The following is a 21,133-nucleotide window of genomic DNA, read 5'->3' on the forward strand; positions in this document are numbered from 1 at the left end:
GGATACCTACTATTTCCTAGGATTTTTTAATACTCAGGCAGCATAATTATGCCATATAATTTCATAAGAGCAATTTAAAAAAAGAGTATTGGTTACATACAGACTGCATCAAAGGCAGATACGAATACCCAATTTAAAAATGTGCTGGTAATTCAAATATGTTGTTCAGTCTAGCCTTTCCCCCCTCATAAGCGCTTCCAAGAAGCCATGAAACAAGAAAACAAATTGGCCTAATTTCATTTGTTTCCCCTTTCCCTGTCTAGATGTAACATTATAAAACTGTGAAAATGATCCAGATCCCTCCTAACTTGAGCAATGAGCCTTTGAATACCAGGGGAAATTACATTTATTGCCAGGAATATGGAACAAATTCTAGAGTAGCTTAATCCACACTGCAGCTGTAGATGCATTCTCTCTTTTTGCCAGTAGGTGGAGGCACACACAAATGTACTGGCATTACTCTTTGAGACATAGGACCACAATTCTTAGAGCAATCTGTTTCTGGTTTTGTGGTTTGAAATCAAGAGATCAAGAGGTACAAAACCCGGGCAGAGATCGCTGTGAAGGTTCATTTATAAAATAATGATAGAAAAGAAGAGTTTTATATTTCTATTTTGGCTTTGGCCTTTTAAAGGAATCACTCTTATTTAACTGTGAATTTATAATCTACTTTCAGATCCCTAGAGTTCATAAAAAAGTTCTAAATGTAGATAGCTGTCATTTAAAACTCATGTTCAATTAGGAACAACTGAAAGTCAAGTGAATATGATATGATATTAAGTAATTATTGGTGATTTTGTCAGGCATGATAATCGTATTATCATTTAAAACAGGAGTGTTTCTAGGGGAAATGACAATGCTTTAGCAATCTCCAGGGGCCAATGATAACAGGAAAGGATAGCTTGTACAGGGAGCAACAAATGGTTGAAGCTCAGTGCCAGCCTTCACAATATTACTCTCCTTTTTATTTGGAATTTTCCAAAATAAAAGGTGAAAAAAGAAAATAACCATGTTCTATTAATTTAGGCTAACATTAGGATTAGGCCAGTGGTGAATGTTTATCTTCAGTGAGATGTCATCTTCAGTCACAGTCACTGGATTATTTTAATCAGAATAGTATCATACAAAATCAGTCACAAAAATCTCATAAAGATCACCTCAACACTAAGAAGTCAAAATCCAGATTTTACAGCATCTTCTCTCGACTACACCAGTATGTTAGGACCCCTTCAGACAAGCAACATGACTGCCAAAAGTTAGATAATTTTTAACATTTTGCTTTCTGTGCTTGTTACTTTATAGTACACGATTAAAACTGCTTTTAGTTTTCTCAGAATAAAATATGGGCAGAGACGGAGTTCTTGAGTGAAGAATAAAATTAAACCAGAAAAGTGATTTAAAAAGAATTATAATCTTAAAAATTGAATGGGATGTCAGAGGCCCTCTCTAGTCTCAAAGCAAAACCCTACCTCCAGACTTCCTGGGTGGATCCAGTTCCTTGAGTATGAGGAGGGAAGTATGCCCTGGAAGACAGCAGCTTTATTCCTGGACTAAATCTTATCATTAGAGACCCTTCCTTACTTAACAGTCAAATCTGTCATTTGTAGATTCTAGTGGTGGCCTTTAATGCCACAGTGAAGAAGTACATACTCTCAAAGAACTGAAGAGACTGATTGTGTTCTCCCTATGGTGGACTCTTAGAATAGGAAAATCAATATATTCTTGGATAGCTATGACTCCAATGTCTTGAAGAGCTCTTCCATCCCAGGGCACTCCATCTGGGATTCACATATGTCTAGAAATTCTCAAAATCTTTCCAAGGAACACGTGAACTAGATTTAAGAATACCTTACCTATGATTATCATTTGTGAGCACCACAGAGTGCTTGTGGAAGTCAGAGGACAGCTTTCAAGAGTTGGTTCTCACCTTCCACTTTGTGAGGGCAGGGTTTCCCTTGTTTCTGCTGCACTGTGTACTCCAGGCTATTCTGTTTTGAGAATTTAACTCAGGTGATCAGGCCTACACAATACAACAAGAACGTTTATCTGTTGGAGCCATACTGCTGAGCTCCAGACATGGGATGTTTTAAAGCCATCAGTTTCCATCTCTTCATTTGCTATCACCCGGTCTGCCTGAAAACAAATGCTATGATCTGTTAGTTTCCCTTTCATATCTTGGGATCTACAATCAGCCATCTCAAAAGATCAACTGTTCCCCTAGCCCCAAAAGCCTGTCTACCTTCAAAGGCAGTTGGGAAATGCAATGCTCCTGCAGAGGAAGGTGCCCTCAAAGAGAAGCTGAGGCCTCAGAGAAGGAAAGGAGGTACCACCTTTTATCTAGAAAATGAGTTCACAGGACAGCTTCATCAATTTAGAATTTGATTATCAATAGTTACATGAATCTCATCAGAATGTCTATTTTAATTTTATATAAAAAGAAGCCAGATTTTTTTCTTTGTCAGAAAGCAAGTCTGACTGGGCTCTCTAATTTGACAGAAAGGATCTATTTTGCCACGTAGGTCACAGAGTAGACATTTCCTAAAGTGTTTATATTTAAAAGACTATTCAAGGTGCTGAAAGTAATATTCTTATAATAAAATACTTTAAAATTTAATTTTTATGTGTATGGTGCTTTGCTTGCATATATGTCTGTATACCATGTACATGTCTGGTGCATGCAGAGGTCAGAAGAGGGCAATGGATCTTCTGCAACTGGAGTGGCATGGTGGTGAGCTATCATGTGGGTGCTGGGAATCTAACCCAGGTTCTCTCCAAAAGCAGTCAGTGCTCTTAACCTCTGAGCCATGTCTCTTGCTCCACAATAAAAGTTTTTAAAACTTATAGCAGGCCTAGTTCTCAATTCTAGCACATCTCCAAGCCAGTGTCTTTACTATGAACACTCCAGGAAGAAAGAACAGTATGTAAGGGTAGGAGTACGGCTTTGTTTTGAATTCTATATACTTTCTAATTTATGTAGCCAAAGATTCCACTTAGGATTTCTAAGCTGTTGCAAGCAATTAATCAAAACTTTTACATCTTTTCCAAGTAAATAGTCATAATTAAATTCACACTGATCCTGCACTTATGTAGCTGAATTTGTCTTCAATTTTACTTTCTTTGTTTAGCTCTTTGGATACAAATTTCTATCCAGATAGGCAATGAATTAGTTAGCCTTCTGTGGGGGATAACTTGTGAAATAACCTCCCAGAAACTCCTACTTCTTGCTATGTAAGTCCTGGTATGTGAGTTGGATCTAATGAATCATTTCTAGCTTATAAATTATGGCAGAAGAGAAGATGTGCAACATTTGAGATCAAATTGTAGGACCGATCTCTACCCTGTTGCTTGCTCTGTCAAAGTCAGTAGCCATACTAGTCTATGAAGAGGTCCATGTGACATGGGACCAAGGGATGCCTTAGGCCAATAGCTCTTAGGAAATGAGACCCTCAGTACATGATTGCTAACATCCAGGATATTGGCAAGGTCCAGAGCCATCTTGTGAGAGATGTAGAGCCAGAGGATTTGGCTAATTTGGGCCTCATTCCTGATGCACAGAGTGAGGTTAATTCATGAGTGTTGCTTAAGAGCCACTAAATTTTGTGTAATGAAGCAATGCACAATCTGATTTTGGTATCTTGACAATTGAAGCTAGTATATTGTCCTTTTTCTGTTTTCCTAATCAAAGTCATGGGTTAATTTTGAACAGAGTAAGGTTAAAGACAAAATACTGTATAGTGCCATCCCATAAAGCTTTCTATAATCTCTTTGGGCATTTATCTAGGCATCTATAGACTATTTAGTTGTACTTGGCTCATACTGCTCCATTTTAAATAAAATTATGTGAGAAACAAGTGAGGCAGTTAGTATATTAAAATCAAGATACTGTTACTTGCGAAGTTCCTTTTATATAGGAATATGATTACATCAAAAGAGAAACTTAAGTATGTTATTGCACATTTTGAATTGCCAAGGAGACTTCCTACATGGAATCCTCCATTCACATCCTCCCTCTTCTTCACTAAGATGCAAAATGAGTACTTTGGGTGTGTTATCCCTTTAAACTCTTCATTTCGGAGTCTCTTCTCTGAAATGTGCTGAAATATGACTAGCTGATGTGCGTAGCCTTTGTTTCCTTTGCCACTGTAACCTTAAACAAGAAAATCCTTTTTCACCTGTGACTTTAGGTCTCTTGAAACAGACGAGTCCATGATTATTGCTAAACTTGAAGAGAAAGGTTAGCTTTGTTACAACCAGCATCACTTAAAACATTACTCAAGCAAGAAAATATACACTCACAATTCAAAAACCATGTAAAGCATTCCATCTGAACTATATGTCTCCAACAACTCTACAATGTGTGGATGCTTCAGCATATGACAGATACTGGCTTCCCGCTTTAGATCTGCAAAATAAACATACAACATACTTCATTAGGTAGGAACAAAAGACAATTAGAGTGAAGGATGAATGAATGGATGGATGTGATCTATGGTAACATGAAGACTTCTCTGACTAAAGAGATGAAATCCCCCATTTTAAATTAATCCTGGCTTCTTACCCTTTCAAGACTAAAACAATACAACCTTTTATACTTTTTCTCAGCTTCCATCTATATATGGGTGGAAGCTCTTACTAATAGGCGTTTTCACTTCTTAGTGCAAAGAAATACCTTATACCAAAGTAATATAAGTACATGTATATTTCTCACAAACTCTTGTAGTCACCTTTCTACCTCCAAATTTATAACTTTTTCTTGACCTGCTAATAAGTAACTCAAATTTACTGTTTTGAATTTTACCTTTGTCTTAGTTTTCCTTAACTCAGGTAAGAATAAAATGCAGTATCTACAGACATATCATAGAAGTTTTGTAAAATACAAAAAGAAATAGTATGATTTACACAGAAAAGGCACTATTCCCAGAGCCAAAGTTAGAATTAATTACGGTTTGCAATGATGGGGTGGGAATTCAGAGCCTTCTATAAGTAGGTATTCTGATGCTGAATTACACCCCTATCCTGGGAAACTTTTTTAATACCATCTATAAAATATGCTGAATAATACAGGATCTTTAAGTACTTTGCAATGTTATTCTGAAGAACAAACAGATAATGCAGGTAGTAACTGCTTGGTGTGGTGGCATATCCCTGTAATCCTATCACTTGGGAAGTGGAGGTAGCAGAATCAAGAGTTCAAGGCTATCCACTGTTAGATGGTGAGTTTGAGGTCAGTCTGGGCTACATGAGACAATATCTCATAGCAACAACAATAACAACAACAAATAGGCCCTATTTGGAAAACAAAGTTAATTTCAACATCCTCACACTAAGTTTGGGCAGGGGCATTCCACTACTAATAGTGCTATACCTGGTGTATAAAATACAATGTCGTATTTTTATAATTGAATGTAGAAGGGAGACAAGAAAGTAGGAACCAAAGGTAGACTGCACAATGTAATAGATAACATGATCTCTTTTCTGGTTATTTAAACCAACTTAGTCCTATCAACAAGAGTAATGGCTGCAGGTAGAATTTTACAAATCCTACTCACTTACAGGCAAAATAAATGAAAGACAGTACAGAACAGACACCATCAGAAAAGGAGGGATCAATAAAACATTAAGAAAGTTAGCGATTCAGGGGAAATAAAAGTCCATATAGGTGAAGGAGGTTGGAATCTGAGAAAAGGCCATGAACATTCTGAACTGGTAAAATTCCAAAGAGAGGCCAGTTAGTATATGGAACAAGTGAAGTCTTGAAGTGAATGTATGCTACCGACACAGCACAGCCATGTCAAGGATCCCAATGTCTTAAGACCCATGGGAAATGGCACCACTCATCCTGGCTTAGGCATAGGGAAATGGCAAAGCCTTCCCTCCTGGTTGAAGTGTGGATGTGACAGTGTATGCAGTAAATGTAGCTTTCTTTCCCTTCCCCCATGTTTACAGTTTGGTGACTGTCCAGAGACAGCTCCTGCTATGATTTACTAAATGTGCCTCCTTGATTCAGCTGTATACCATAAGCCCTGCCTCTTTGACTTATCTATATTTAATAATCATGCCGAGTTTGGGGGTGGGGGAGTATTGCAACTCCTCCATCCAAGACCTATCCACCTATCTCATCTTTTCTTGTATCTACCATTCATTCCCTTGTATCCCCTAGGCAGGGTCTTGGAACCCAAACTATGCAAGGATGTGGCAGGTCAAGGCTGAACTTAGTATACAAGAGACGGTTACTTAATGCTAGATTAAAATTTATCATTTCTCTCACTGAGCTGAGCACTCCAAGCATTCTGTGAGGTAGGTACATTACTGATGAGTAAGCTCACTCAGGCTTGGAAACATGTTCACGATCACACAGCTATACAGCTTACCATAGGAGTGAGTTTTGAACCCTGAGTCCAAAGTCAGCAATCTTTCCATTAAGCTGTGTTATGGGTATGAGTGTGACCGCAGTTTAGAAGAATTTGGGAAAAAAAAAGAAGGAAGAAGAGGAAGAGGAGGAGGAAGAGGAGGAGGAAGAGGAGGAGGAAGAGGAGGAGGAGGAGGAGGAGGAGGAGGAGGAGGAGGAGGAGGAGGAAGAGATGGCTGGGCCAAAGCAGGTTTTGTTTGTTTGCACACTGTGGTTGTGAAGGAAACACTATGTGTGGCTGTGAACCTCACTGCACTGATAAAAAGTCCACAGAATCTGTAGTCAGAAACTGGGTGTGATTGCCTTTGTCCCTGTCACCTGCATATCAAGTATCAACTTCTATAAATGGCTTTCAAAATGAGAATGGTGACAGGTGATACAGTACCTTCAGAAGCTACTAATTGGCTTCAAAGGCCAGTGCTAAGATTGCTTAAAGAAGCCACATGGGAAAGAATCATGTAGAGCACAGAATGAGGCGGAAGACGTTAAAGGGTGTGTGTGTGTGTGTGTGTGTGTGTGTGTGTGTGTGTGTGTGTGTGTGTGCAGTGCTCACCACAAAAGACTGGAGGCCCAGAAAAAAGGCCTTTGTGCTTTAAAGCGGTTGACAGGAATGAAGCAGCTGCAGGGCTTGCACAGGGAGGTGCTCACCATAAGGACGGTCCTTAAGTGTGTTGGAGGGCCAAACTGAGCCACACAACATCAATCAGATGCTTGCATGGCTCCCTCCTCTCAAGAATGTTCTGCTTCCAACCTCCAGGGAAAGCCTGAGAGTTTTACAACTTCTTTATATGTTTTCCCTAGCTTCTCACTGTATCAGAAGTCACCCTTCAGACCTGTTTTCCACATTAGTGACTCCTTCCTATCAGTTTGTTATGATGAAAGGCAATTTTAACTCCGTGCTCACACCGGAGCCATAAAGCAAACATGCTTAGTGTCAGCCACAGTAAAGACTGCTCTTGCTTCTGCTCCTCAGGTCATTTTCCACTTTGCCCCTTTCATGTAACTACAACACACTCCAATTCCCACTCACCCTCTGCTCACCATGACACCTTTGCTACACTGAGAGCTTTCAGCAGAAACAGGTCTGCCGAAGACCCTGTGCTTGGCATGGCGAACGGCTGAACAAACTCTTGGTCCAGTCTTAATTTCACCACTCCAAACAAAGACAGAATTTCTGGGGCCCCAGCTTTCCAGTAACAAAGTGGTGTAAATGTCACTGGATATGACATTTTGGAGCCTAAAATCAGAATGCTGATAGAATAGCATAAGAATGACAATATAAAAATAAATTTGCAATAATAGGGACAGCCATGTAAAAGATACACAATTATTTTCCACAATTCAAATATTAAGTAAATAATGCAAGTAGAAAAGCATACTTTAAAGAACAAATATCAAAATAAAACTTTAAATTAAGTAACTCAAAAAACACAGATACATTCTATGTACAGTTTAACTACAGACTCCAAAAATAGGAAGCTGAAAATGGTCATTTTAAAATGTGAATATGACCTAGGAAGAAAACATGCACCTATTGACTGCTGTTAAATCTATGGCATCACAGTGAATAAAAACTATTGCTGCCTACATATTGTTTCATGAGGCAGAGGAAGGACTGGAAAGCAGATGGTAATACTTTGATGTATGACTGTCTGACTGCTCACAGATACTAGCATGAAACACACCTGTGAGGAACATGGCTTAGTGGTGCCACCTCTGCCTGGAGTGACTGCTTGTTTACTGACCAGTGACTGTCAGCCTCTCCTTCCTCCTTCTCTTCCCATCATACTTTATTTTATAATTTCTTAGGAAAAAGTTGAAACATACTTTCAATCCTCTATTTCTATATTTAGTGCCCAGACATTTAACTATGTAACTATATTTAATCAATTCATTTCCTTTTCCCTCCTTTTTAATTATTCCTTCTGTCTTTCACATCATGCATCTCCATCCCATTCACTTACTCTTCCTTTTAAAATAGGCACTAATGATATTGAATTTTATGCTTCAAATAAGTAACATATTTAAATTAAATCAACATGCTATACAGCTTAAAACTACTATTAATTTCCTAAGAAGTTTGGGGTTTTAGACAGCAGTAAAGTGAGTATGGAACTAGTACTGCCTTATTAATCTCTTAAATAAGGAATAGCTAGGGAAGCTGTTTCGGTAATAAGTTTAAAAACAATTTTCCTGAAAATATCCTTATTAGTCATTTTACTTCCACTTAGTAGAGTTCTTTCATACAAATTGGGTACCATTTAGTGCTACAATTCTGCAGCAAGCTCATTTGACAATGGGTAAAAAGTAGGTTTGGTATTTATAAATGTGGTTGAAGAAAGAGCAATTTCAAAAACATTTAACCTTGGAAAAGCAATCTGAATCTCAGTTTATGAACTTAAAAAGTCTACATTTAAAAGTCAGTTTGCCCAGGAACATTCAGTGAAGATTAGATCAGCTATTTTAATAATATCATATTCAACCCGGTATATGAAAAGTATTATTTCTTTTCTTTACTTTTTCTTTTTGGATTTTTGAGACAGGGTTTCTCTGTAGTTTTTGGTGCCTGTCCTGGAACTAGCTCTTGTAGACCAGGCTGGCCTCCAATCACCACCGCCTGGTGAAAAGTATTATTTCAACACATACTTAAAATGAATAAAATGATAGCTTTGTGCTATTTGAGATCCGCTATGAGTCTTAGGCTTACAGTCTATATAAAATTTTGCTACAGTTTAATTATTTAACAGCAACATATGATTACCAGCTACAAATGAGAATGGAACAGCTCTAGATAAATTCATTTGCTTTCTTCTTTACTCCATTTATTTATTTAACTATGTGTTCACCTGCACATATGTGACAAAGTCATATGTGGAGGTCAGAGCACAATGTGTAGAAGTCAGTTCTCTTTCTCTACTAGGGGTTCCAGGAAAGTTCTTAGGTCATCAGATTTGATGGCAAGTGACTTGACCTGCTGAATCATCATCTCACCAGCTTGATTTGCTTTAATTCTTATCCTTTTCAGTGATCCTTTCCCCCACCAAATTAATGACTACGTACTGCCAGGTGAGCATTCTACCCATAAGCTCCATTCCCCAACCTCTTTTTTGCAATTCTTAGGCATACATTTGTAGCCAGTCATTAAAAAAGAATCTAAATTCAATTATGTGTAACTCAAGACTACATCTATGAAAGGAAACTCTATAACTCATCTTAATAACCACATTTTATCAATGAATAACTAAATCTGGTTTTCCCATTATTGTTAATCCAATCTTTTATTTGTTTTGTCATTTAGAATTATTTTTATTTTGCTTAATTTACCAAACAAGAATAGTTAACATCACTGTACATAGTTTGTATAGAATGGCTTTATAGATCCTAACACTAGACTATGCAATAAAACATCTGAGGATTTACTAAGTATCACTTGTGATATTCAAGCACTCCCTCTTCAAGTACTTAGTGAATAATTGTTACCACTCATGTGTCCTCATTTTACAGAGGAAAAATTGAGGTCCTGGGTTCAATGATGTCCTGAAAAATCATATAACTAGTATATAGAGGACAAGAATAATGACAAAAGCCCAGTGTTCTTGATATTACACCACAATGGCTCCCAGGACTGTGTAGTTTACATATGAACCAAGATCCAACTGAAAAACAGTGCTAGTACGGTAGCACAGGCTTGGTTGGGCAGCTAGCAAGGTTGTTACACATCTAGCTTCTTCCTGCTGTAGCGTGATGTCACCATAGATGGTCAGAAGTCAGAACCAGACTTCCTGACAAAACACAGAAATATCCTCATCCACTTCTAAATAATATGATGCACTTCTAGGTTGCATCATAAACTCAATAATCAAAATTCATTAAGTGCTGATTCAAGCTCCAAACTCAAACAGAATATCCTAATGTTGTCCTATAAATAATTGAGGTCAGTAGTAGTGTATTTATTTGAACAAATGCTAACAACAAATAAGTAAATGAAAATCAGTATTGATAACATATTTCCTTGCTATCATAAAACTAATAACCATATATTTTTAAGAAAGGAATATAAGCAGAACCTTGGAGAAGTTATAGTAATAAAGTCATTTTCTGCTGCTGAGTTCCACCTTTATATAGTAACCATTTTGAAGGCTAATGTACAGGTCAGGTTTGTTTTAATAAGGCGATTTTTCTGTAAGCCAAAAAAGGCCCTTTTCTTTCTTTCTTTTTCATATTTGCTGTTGTTATTTTGAGGCAGGGTTTCTTTGTAGCCCTGGCTGTCCTGGAATTTGTAAACCAGGCTGGCCTCAAACTCACAGAGATCCACCTGCCCCTGCTCTCTGAGTACTAGGATTAAAGGTGTGCACCACCAATGCCCGGCTAAGAAAGACTTTCTCACACAGTGATGGCCAGAGGCTCAGACAGATTTACACAAACATTTTGGCTAACTGCAAAGTCATCATTTCTTTGATCTTTTACACATTTTTATTATTATCTCTAGAAATTTTATGATTTTAACACACCTGTAGAGTTCTGTGCATTTTCTAATTTCTTTGTGTTCTTATCCAACCTTTAATCTCAGAACTTAAAATTTTTTGTTCTTTGAATGAAGAAAGAAAATTGGAAATGCTGGACTAACAGGGTTTGTTTTATTTCATAACTTGACAAATGTGCATTAATTGGAAATTAATATTAACTGCACTGGATATTTCAAAATTAATGAGATTTTGGTAATATATTTCAAGTTTTGGTTCTGGTAGATTAAACTAACACATTAAAATAGGCCCTGTTTAATATTAAATTTAAACTAAAGTCAATAATATATGTACAAATACCAATCAGCTATAGAATAAAGCCAATTACTGTGACAACTACATCTCTTACTTCTTCATTATGATGAGTTGATAAATAACTGCCTAAAATATCACTTACTACTTTGGATTTAAGTTATAAAAATGTCAGGTCATTTCTAATCCATATTTAAGTACTAAAAATCATTGATCTTACTAGGTAGACATTAAAAATTGTTCCAGGTGACAAATGAAAAGTTCCTTATTAGCCGGGAGGTGGTAGCGCACTCCTTTAATCCCAGCACTTGGGAGGCAGAGGCAGGCGGGTCTCTGTGAGTTTGAGGCCAGCCTGGTCGACAAGAGCTAGTTCCAGGACAGGCTCCAAAGCCACAGAGAAACTCTGTCTCGAAAAACTACAAAAAGAAAAGTTCCTTATTAATATTAATTTCTACAGATATGAAAGTGTCTTTAAAGAGAAGCATTTGCTTAAAAATCATCTGTGGTTAAGAGTCAAAACTAGATTTAAAAGAAGCCAAATTATTTGTCTCAGAAAAATATAGCTGTCTTTTATGTAAGGAGTCACTCAAGCATGAATATGGTGGAAGTCTGTTTGGAGATGCAATGAAGAAAACAAATGTTAACCAGACAGCTAACAAGGGAAGGCAAAGTGAATGGAAATCTAAAACAAATCAAGTTTCAGTGTTTTATTTTCTCAAATATATGAACAACTATTGAGAGTATAATTTACGTATAATAACTAACTACAATGTTCCTAATGTCTCTAATAGATAGAGTTCTTTGTTTGCTTTTCTTTTTCAGAGGTAAAAACCAAAGAGGGAAAGATCAGGGCATTTTATAAATCAGGTGCCTATTTCAACATGGTATTCTTTACTTTGTAAAAGGAAACTGGAGAAACCCTAGTTTATGCTTCAATTAGTTTTCCATATTCAAGTCTTAAAAAGTATCATACATATTGGGGAATGAAAGTGTTTTGTAAAATGATAAAATGTATACATTTGTTAAAGTTCAGTGAACTACAAACTTATTACTAGGGTTTATTATATTGTATATAAAATCTCTAATAAAGTTTAAACAGCAAAAGAAAAAACATTATTACAATAAAATAACTAAATTGTTAAAGTAATAAACATTATGTACATAACTAGTGCATACTATTTCCTGATTATGTTATGCAGATTTACTTCCTATTTTTATTTATTTAGCTATTGCTGGGGATCTTCCAAAGAATACATACCAAGACAGATTTCATTGCTACTTCTCTCTACCAAGCCTTTCTCCCTCATGGAGCCACTGCAAAAAATACTGTCAGTAAGGGCAACAATTTCCACAGAAAACAACTTGTAACTGATTTTAATATTTAAATAAGCAAATAACTAAGACCAGGAATCTCTACGGTACAGTGAAATAATTACTGAGGCTTTTAATTACATAGGTTTCTACATCTAGTCATAAAAATCCTCATAGAATAGTATCAGAGTTGTACATAATCTGTTTGCAACTGGAATCCCAGCAATTGTGAGTCTGAGGCAGAAGGACTGCTAGGCATGTGCTACAGAATGAGACTGTCTCAAACAGAAGCATGAAATCTATTAGTGTGTGGAGTTTGAAGTGCGATTTAAATTTTAATGTTTCTTTTACATATGCGGGTATTCTTGTATTAGGGGCATAGACGTTCAGGATTGAGACTTCATCTTGATGAATTGTTCCTGTTATGAGTATAAAGTATCCATCTCCATCTCTTCTGACTGATTTTAGTTTGAAATCAATTTTGTTAGATATTATGACAGACACACTCACTTGTTTCTTAGGTCCATTTTCCCAACCCTTTACTCTGAGGTAGTGTCTTGTTTTTGAGGTCGAGGTGTGTGTTTCTTGTATACAGAAGAAAGCTAGGACCTGTTTTTGTATCCATTATCTTAGCCTGTGTCTTTTTATAGGTGAATTGAATCCACTGATATTAAGGAATATTAATGACCAGTGGTTGTTAATTCCAGTTATTTTTCGGTAGTAGTGTTTGTGTGTTTCCCTTCTTTGGGTTATGCTGGTGGGGGTTATCAGATGCCTGTTGTTTTTGTGGCTATAGTTAGCTTCCTTGGGTTTGGGTTTTCCTTCTAGTACTTTCTGTAGGGCTGGGTTTGTGGATATGCATTATTTAAATCTGTTTTTGTCATGGAATATCTTGTTTTCTCCATCGATGGTGTTTAAAAGCTTTGCTGGGTACAGTAGTCTGGGCTTACATCCATGGTTTCTTAGTGTCTGCAGAACATCTATCCAGGACCTTCTGGCTTTCATGGTTTCCACTGAGAAGTCAGGTGTAATTCTGAAAGGTTTACCTTTATATGTTACTTGGCCTTTTTCCTTTGCAGCTCTTAATATTCTTTCTTTATTCTGTATGTTTTGTTTTGATTATTATATGGCGAGGGGATTTTTTTTTGATCCAGTCTATTTGGTGTTCTGTAAGCTTCTTGTATCTTCATAGAAATATCCTTCTTTAGGTTGGGAAAGTTTTCTTCTATGATTTTGTTGAATATATTTTCTGGGCCTTTGAGTTGTAATTCTTCTCCTTCTTCTACCCCTATTATTCTTAGGTTTGGTCTTTTCATGCTGTCCCAGATTTCCTGGATGTTTTGTGTTAAGAATTTGTTGGATTTAATGTTTTCTTTGACCACGAGTCTACTTCCTCTATAGTATCTTCAGCTCCTGAGATTCTTTCTTCTATCTCTTTTATTCTGCTGGTTATACTTGTCTCTGTAGTTCCTGTTCATTTATCCAGATTTTCCATATCCAGAATTCCTTCGGTTTGTGTTTTCTTTATTACCTCTATTTCAGTCTTCAAGTCTTGAACTGTTTCCTTCACCTGTTTGATTGTTTTTTCTTTGAGAGATGTATTCATTTCTTCCAATTTTTGTTTGTCTCCTCCTCCATTTCTTTAAGGGAGTTTTTCATTTGCTCTTTAAAATGTCTCCATCATTTTCATAAAGTTACGTTTAAAGTCGTTTTTTTCTACTTCTGGGTTAGGATGATCAAGTCTTCCTGTTGTGTGACCACTGGGTTCTGGTGTTACCATGTTGCTTTTTAGGTTGTTGGAGGAATTCTTGCATTAGCGTCTATCCATTTCTTCCTTCAAATGAGGCCAGCAGTGTCTTTGCATCTTGGTCCAATCCTTGCAGTGGCTGTCTGAGTTTTTGGGAGTTTTTCTTCGTTTGTTCTGTACTGTCAATGTCTGTCTTAGAAAGCCTCCAATGTCTCTATAAGCCTGTGCTCTCTTGGTCTTCTTTCCTGGTTTGCTCTCTTGGTGCTCTCTCTCTTAATCCCCTCAGAGTTGTAGCTAGCTCTTGGTCCCCTCAGTTTTATAGCAAGCTCTCAGTTCTTAAGTGGGGTATGGCTAGTAGCTTGGGGGGTCCAGTGGATGGGTTTGGGTTTTGGGGGAGCCTATCCGCAAGAACCTCCCTGCTGTCTGGCTAGAAAAGTCTAGGGAGTTGGGGGAGGGCCCCATGAATTTGTACCACTGTGGAGGTAAGAAATAAGGTGAACCCAAAGAAAAACATATATAGATCCACCTGGAAATTGGAAACAGACAAGATCGCCTGATAAAATTGGGAGCATGGGGGTGGGGGAAGAAAGGAGGGTAGAAGGGAAAGAGGAAGAGAGAAGGGGAGGGTTGAGGAGAACTTGAATGAATGGGATAGTGGAGATGGAGGAAGGACAAAGATGAGAGCAAGGAAAGAGATATAAGGATTGAGGGAGCCATTATAGGGTTAGCAGAAACCTGGTTCTAGAGAAATTCCCAGGAATCCACAAGGAAGACCTCATCTAAGACCTAAGCAATAGAGGAGAGGGGGTTTGATCTTGACTTGCCTTGTAGTCAGACTGATGAATATCTTAACTATCACCATAAAACCTTCATCCAGCAACTGATGGAAACAGAGGCAGAGACCTACATCGGAGCACTGGACTGAGCTCCCAAAGTCCAGTTGAAGAGCAAGAGGAATGAGAATATGAGTAAAGAGGTCAAGACCATGAGGGGTTCACCAACTGAAACAATCTACCTGAGCTAATGGGAGTACACCAGCTCCAGCCGAACTGGAAAGGAACAGTCCCTCTGAAAGTGGTTGACAGTTGCATGGGTTGGGAAGACTGAGGGGCCACAGGCAGTAGCACCAGGATTTATTCCTGCTCCATGTACTGGCTTTTGGAGATCCTATTATATCTTTGGATGAATATCTTGTTCAGCCTAGATATAGTAGGGAGGGCCTTGGACCTTCCCCAAAGCAATGTGACTTACCCTCTCTGAGGATTGGATGGGGGTAGGGTGGAAGGGTATGTGGAGGGAATGGGAGGAGGGGAGGGAGTAGAAACTTGGATTGGTATTTTTTTAAAAAATCTAATAAATTAATAAAAAAGTATGAAACAAATTGATATCAAACATACCCAATGTCTAACTAATAGAAAGAATAAAATAGTTGTTTTAATAAATATTTTAAAATCAGGGATAGAGATAACACTTTCAGATTTATACATACAACCTTCAAATTATTTGTATGTTTCATTTTGTTAGTCTACTGACAAAACACAAAATATCTAACATGTAAACACAGACTGTGTTTTTGTTTCCTGTCCACCCAGACCCAAATAATCATACAAACTATATTGATTACAACACTGTTTGGCTAATGTTTTAGGCATATTCTTAGCTAGCTCTTACATCTTAAATTAAATTAACCCATTTCTATTCATCTGTGTATCACTATGAGGCTGTGGCTTACTAGTAATGTTCTGGCAACTTTCTCCTTCAGCTACATAGTGTCTCTTCAACTCTGCCTTCTCTCTCTCTCTCTCTCTCTCTCTCTCTCTCTCTCTCTCTCTCTCTGTCTCTGTCTCTCATATCTATCTATATCTATCTATCTATCTATCTATCTATCTATCTATCTAAATCTGTTTGGACTTCCTGCCTGGCTTTACTCTGCTAAGCCATTGGCCAAAACAGCTTTATTTATTAACCAATAAAAGCAACACATATACAGTAGGACATCCCACACCACTAACCATTTAGTTTTAACTTTGTAAAACAGTCACAAAGCTTTGAAAAACATTAGAAAATTTTTAGTTCAAAGTAGAATCACCCAATAGTTGCTGGAAAGTGGCAAAAAGATGTTTTATACATAGTGAAACTCTGGTGTAAGGGAAGAGTCTTCTGAAAGTTCTCTATTTTCGCAGTGTTTTGATAAATTTTAGGTATGTGTTATACTATCCTGACCTTGTAACAAATTTTTCATTTTATCTTTTCTAAAAATAAGGAAGTATCTTGTTTAGTACTCAAAATGTAGTAGCAAATTAGATATATAATTTAAAATTTATTTGGAGTAAAAAATCATTTAAAAGTCTGGTTAAGTAGTAGGTGTTCTGCCCCCGAAGCTCTGTCCCCAAACAGTCTGCAGTGATATTTAAGGAAAGCACAGAAGCCACAATGAGTGAGGTCAGGGTCAGGAAGGTAATTGTTTAACCACCTCCTGGTTGTTCTGTGAGCAATATGTGAACCTGGAAACTCAGGCTCTGTTTTGTACTCCAATGATCAGTTCTGAGAAGAATTCTTTAGGTTTTAGAAAGTACAACTCATATCATTTCAGCTGTTTGCTGTCAGATCCAGCACTGTGCTATGTGAGATGTAAAAAACTACTCTTAACTGTATTTCTCGTTCTTTGAAAAATTGTAAGAAGTTCCCTTGGGGACATCCTATGCAGTCCAACTTGCTGTTTCCAATCTTCATATCAAAATAATATAAATTATGTACTAATTAGTGTATAAATGTTTACCAAAATGAAATAAATATATTTTAGAGTGTCTGCCAAATAATGACACTAAAGCTCTTCTCTATGGCTTTCTGTAGGCAGAATGCCAGAATGTACATTTTCTTACTCTGAAAAAAAAGTACATTTATAACCAATCTTTAATCTTTGTGTTTTTTTATTTTGAATAGCTCTTTTGCCAATTCATCTAATTGGGAGTGAATAAAATCAGTTTCCCTAACAATCGAGTTTGGGGGCGGAGGCTTCTCACATCTGATTCACATACAGCTGAGTGGAACCACAGCAAGGCAGTATGCTCTGTTCTAGTGAAAACAGACAAATGGAAGGCAGATAGGCTGACCTCAATGCCTCTTCATTTTAAGAGTCAGTGGTCACTCAGTTGTAACAAAAGGAACTAACTCATGATGTAGTATTATGGTAAACAATTGCAATGAACACATTGTTTAGGCCATTCTAGATAATGATTTCATTTCTTATAAAATTTCATACCAGCCTCTTTGATTTGCTTAGGACTTTCCTGGCTATAGCACTGAAAGGCCCGTGTCTTAAGAAGTTACCCATAGTTACAGCAAACCAGGGTGGTCACCCTATTCCACAGATCTGGCACATATCCTTTCAAGCACTAACCCTTTCTGCAGGAAGGTGGTTATGCTATGATAGTATAACAGACTTAAAGTCAAAAGGTCCAACACCTGGTAGCTGTATTGCCCTTAAAGTTTCACTTTCCTCATCTGTAGAATGGGAAGAGTAAGGCAACTTCCCCCAGGATAAGGGAGAGTCCTAGAGAGTCCATAAACCATGGAAAAACATTTTGCACAACACATGGCATGGAATGTGTTTCTCTTTTTTTTTGACCATTTTGGTGGAAATCAATTCCTTCTCAACTTTTCCAAAATCATTTGAACCTAGTCTGAAGACAAAAAGATGACCCATTAACTAAGGCACGCTGTATATAGTTCAACATTGTACGTTTTCATCTACGCACTTCTTGGAATCCTCTTTACACAAACCACTGCTTTTCTTCCACTTTGTAGTCACAGCTGCCAAAACCTGTCCATTTTATTTCTTCATCACTTGTCAAAACTGCTAGCTACCCAGTTCCAGCATTCACCAGCTCTTGTCTGGATCACAGCAAGGATCATCTAATGGGCTCCTTTGCCTTCAGTTTCTTATTTCATTCTACTCATTGAAGTGCTATCAGAGTTTAAAGCAGATATTATCATATTACTCCAAACCCCTTCATTGTGCCCTGTTCCGTGCATTAAAATATTATAATGCTTCAGGATGGCTTTAATTTTACCTCCAACATCTTAACTAGAGTCCACACACCCATTTAGCAATAAAATTGGAATCCAAAGGCTTTTTTCTTTTCTCTAAAAAAATTCCACATACAACATTCTATTTCAGCTGCTTTCCCTCCAGCTTTTCTGAGCCATACTTATGTGTTTTAAAATGCACCTTTTTTTGAACTTCCACACTGATTCCCATAGAAAAGGAAGGGGACTAATGGGGAGGACTTGTGGGGAAACTGAAGGGTAGAGGAGGGTGAATATGATCAAAGTGCATGGTATACTTGGATAAAAAATATCTTTATGAAATGCATTGCAATAAATGTTCCTTCCCCATTTAATACTTCATATGTTTCTTTAGCTTGGTGAAAGCCACTCATTCACCAAAATACCATATCCACTTCGCCTCACAATTGTCCTTAGCAGTCTTCAGCAGAAGTAGGCACATGCTGCCGTGATGACATGGCAGTCACCCCTCCTCGCTGCGTGCCCATGCTTCAAAATCTCAGCATTACCAACGTAGTCTGCTGCCGCTGATTTAGTTTTCTACTGATCTTGCTGGAAGACAGCACCAACACACGAAACTCATTTAACCTATATCTATTACATATCTTTGTCACACAGAAGTGTACACCTCATCAAAGTATACAGAATGTTAAAAATGAATGTAACTGTAAGCCATCATCATAACACCCCTTTTATGTTCATATTTTACTCAGAAAGAAAATGAGGCTCTGATAGGCAGGTGCCATGCTCAAATTCACATGGCTAATTTATAACCCAAGTGAAAGATGAGCACAGGGTTTTGATTCTCAATCCAGCAGTCTGTTATTCCATATTTTCTAAGGAAGATAATGCTAAAGCCATCCAAATTTTGAGGCAATCTCTTCTCAGTGTCATAGTCACATTGATTAGACTTTTCAGAGAATATTAAGACATACAATTTATATGAAACAAAAGCGTATGAATATTAATTACCCTGGAAATTTGTTACCATGACTGCAAATAGAAAACTTACAGGCACCACCATCACAGAATACACCAACTTTAGGCAAAGTAGTGTATGCCTGCATTTCTATGCCATTGTGTAGTTATGTACTACATTATTTAATATTAGCATATGTCTGTGAGGCTTTTCTTAGATCAAATGTTTCATGACAAATTTAACAATTAAGGTATTTACATATGTGTATCTGTTCACCACTGGTTAACCATTCAGGAACAATTAGATTAAGATCACAATTCTGAAAGAAACGGTTTTTAAAAGAGAGTACATCTGATTTTCCTCCACTAGAGGGAACCAAAAATCATCTACACTTAGTAAGGAAGGAGAATATCACTAAGATCTATGTATTCAGACAAGATGGAGGTGGTCAGTGGAGACTCTCCTGTCACCGACTGGGTTCTTGTCTTGTCCTTTCCAAGAATGAGGCAGGCTGACAACAAAAAGTGTACAAAGGAGAGGTACTTGTTTTTTTTTTTTTAAATCACAGGATTAGCTTGAATAACTTTAAACTGGAAAAACAGGTCTCTGTGAAGTTGATAAGAACGGAATAGATTTGAACTCTTGGTAGCTTGGGATATTAGCCAAGAGTGTTATAGCTATGAAAAGTATTATGACTCTTGCAGGTCTTTGGAGCAATAGATCTCAAAGTCTGGGGTCACGGGTCTCTGAAGCAGTGAGTCTTGAAAGCCAAAGGAATGAGTTCCTGTTAGCTGCCAAAGTATTGAAGACTGAGGCATAAATGAGTCCCTCTGAAGTTGTGGATTCAGTTCTTTAGGTTGCTTCACGGAGTTCTCTCTTTTCCCAGTCTGCTTCTGAGAAGTCTTGAAGGTAGTCTTCATTTTCTCTTTCCTCAGAAGAGTCCTTCAACAAGACTGTTTCTTTAATGTTCATCCACTCAGTTACACTGAGCCACTTGGTCCTGGTTGGCTGAATGTGTGCATAAAAATAAGGCAAAAAATGGTACCAATCAGAGAACAGCTGTCGAGCCTGGAGTGGGAGGGAAACACTGATGCACCAAAAGTAGCCAATCAGGTTGTCAACTCTGCTTCCCACCACTACGGAGGTAGGCACACTCAGATGTCAAAAGTTGTATTTTGACGCATCATCTTCGCACCCTGGGCTACGTCTGTACTCTCCTCCAGGTTCACCTCATTGCTGTAGTCAGGGAGAACAATGTTAGCGCAGCAGTCTGTCTATTGCAGGCTGCAGTCTATTCCTCACTTTGATCCACTCAGGGGCTCCTCCTGTCATCTTTCCTTCAGCCAAAGTTCTCTGCTGTGTTCCCTGCTGCTGCTTCACTGACAGTCTGGATGGTGACAATAGGAGGCTGTCAATTGGCAGTCTACTACCAGTAATTCATTGCCCTCAGGGTTGAGCATGGGGACCCCCTCTTATTCCTATCATTATTGGTCTTGATGATATAATACACAAATGAGATGATGATTTGCCTTTAACTTGTCTGTTACAACAATAAACACCAGCTAACTTTTACTGGATATGTTACTATGAGTCAGGTTCTATTTTAAATGAGTTGACCCACTTAATCCTCACAACTTTAAGACAATACTTATATAAAACAAAGTCATAGAACAATTCAGTAGACAAATATTTCAACCCAGGGAATCTTTCTCCGTCTCTCTCTGTGTGTGTGTGTAGGGTGTGTGTTCCATACACATTATGTACAGGTGCACCACACATGTAAGGACATGTGGAGTTGAGAAAATGACATTGGAAAGTCTTCCTCAATTGCCTTTCCATCTTAGTTTTTGAGAGGGTCTCTCAGTGCGCCTAGAGCTCACTGTTCTGCTAGACAGGCTAGGCAG

The 21,133-nt window shown here is 37.7% G+C and overlaps 1 protein-coding gene across 14 annotated transcripts in view; it reads right to left on the reverse strand.

The window, feature by feature from the left end:
• Cask (calcium/calmodulin dependent serine protein kinase) overlaps nt 1–21,133 on the reverse strand; it is a 350,284-nt gene that overhangs the window by 201,503 nt on the left and 127,648 nt on the right. For all 14 annotated transcript variants that reach the window (XM_048461595.3, XM_085684363.2, XM_048461593.3 and 11 more), the window contains exon 3: nt 4,297–4,402. In XM_048461595.3, coding sequence (XP_048317552.1) covers nt 4,297–4,402 — 106 coding nt within the window. The remainder of the gene's footprint in view (nt 1–4,296; nt 4,403–21,133) is intronic.

Source organism: Myodes glareolus, chromosome X (genome assembly GCF_982192425.1).
Source record: "Myodes glareolus chromosome X, mMyoGla1.1, whole genome shotgun sequence".
Taxonomy (NCBI): domain Eukaryota; kingdom Metazoa; phylum Chordata; class Mammalia; order Rodentia; family Cricetidae; genus Myodes; species Myodes glareolus.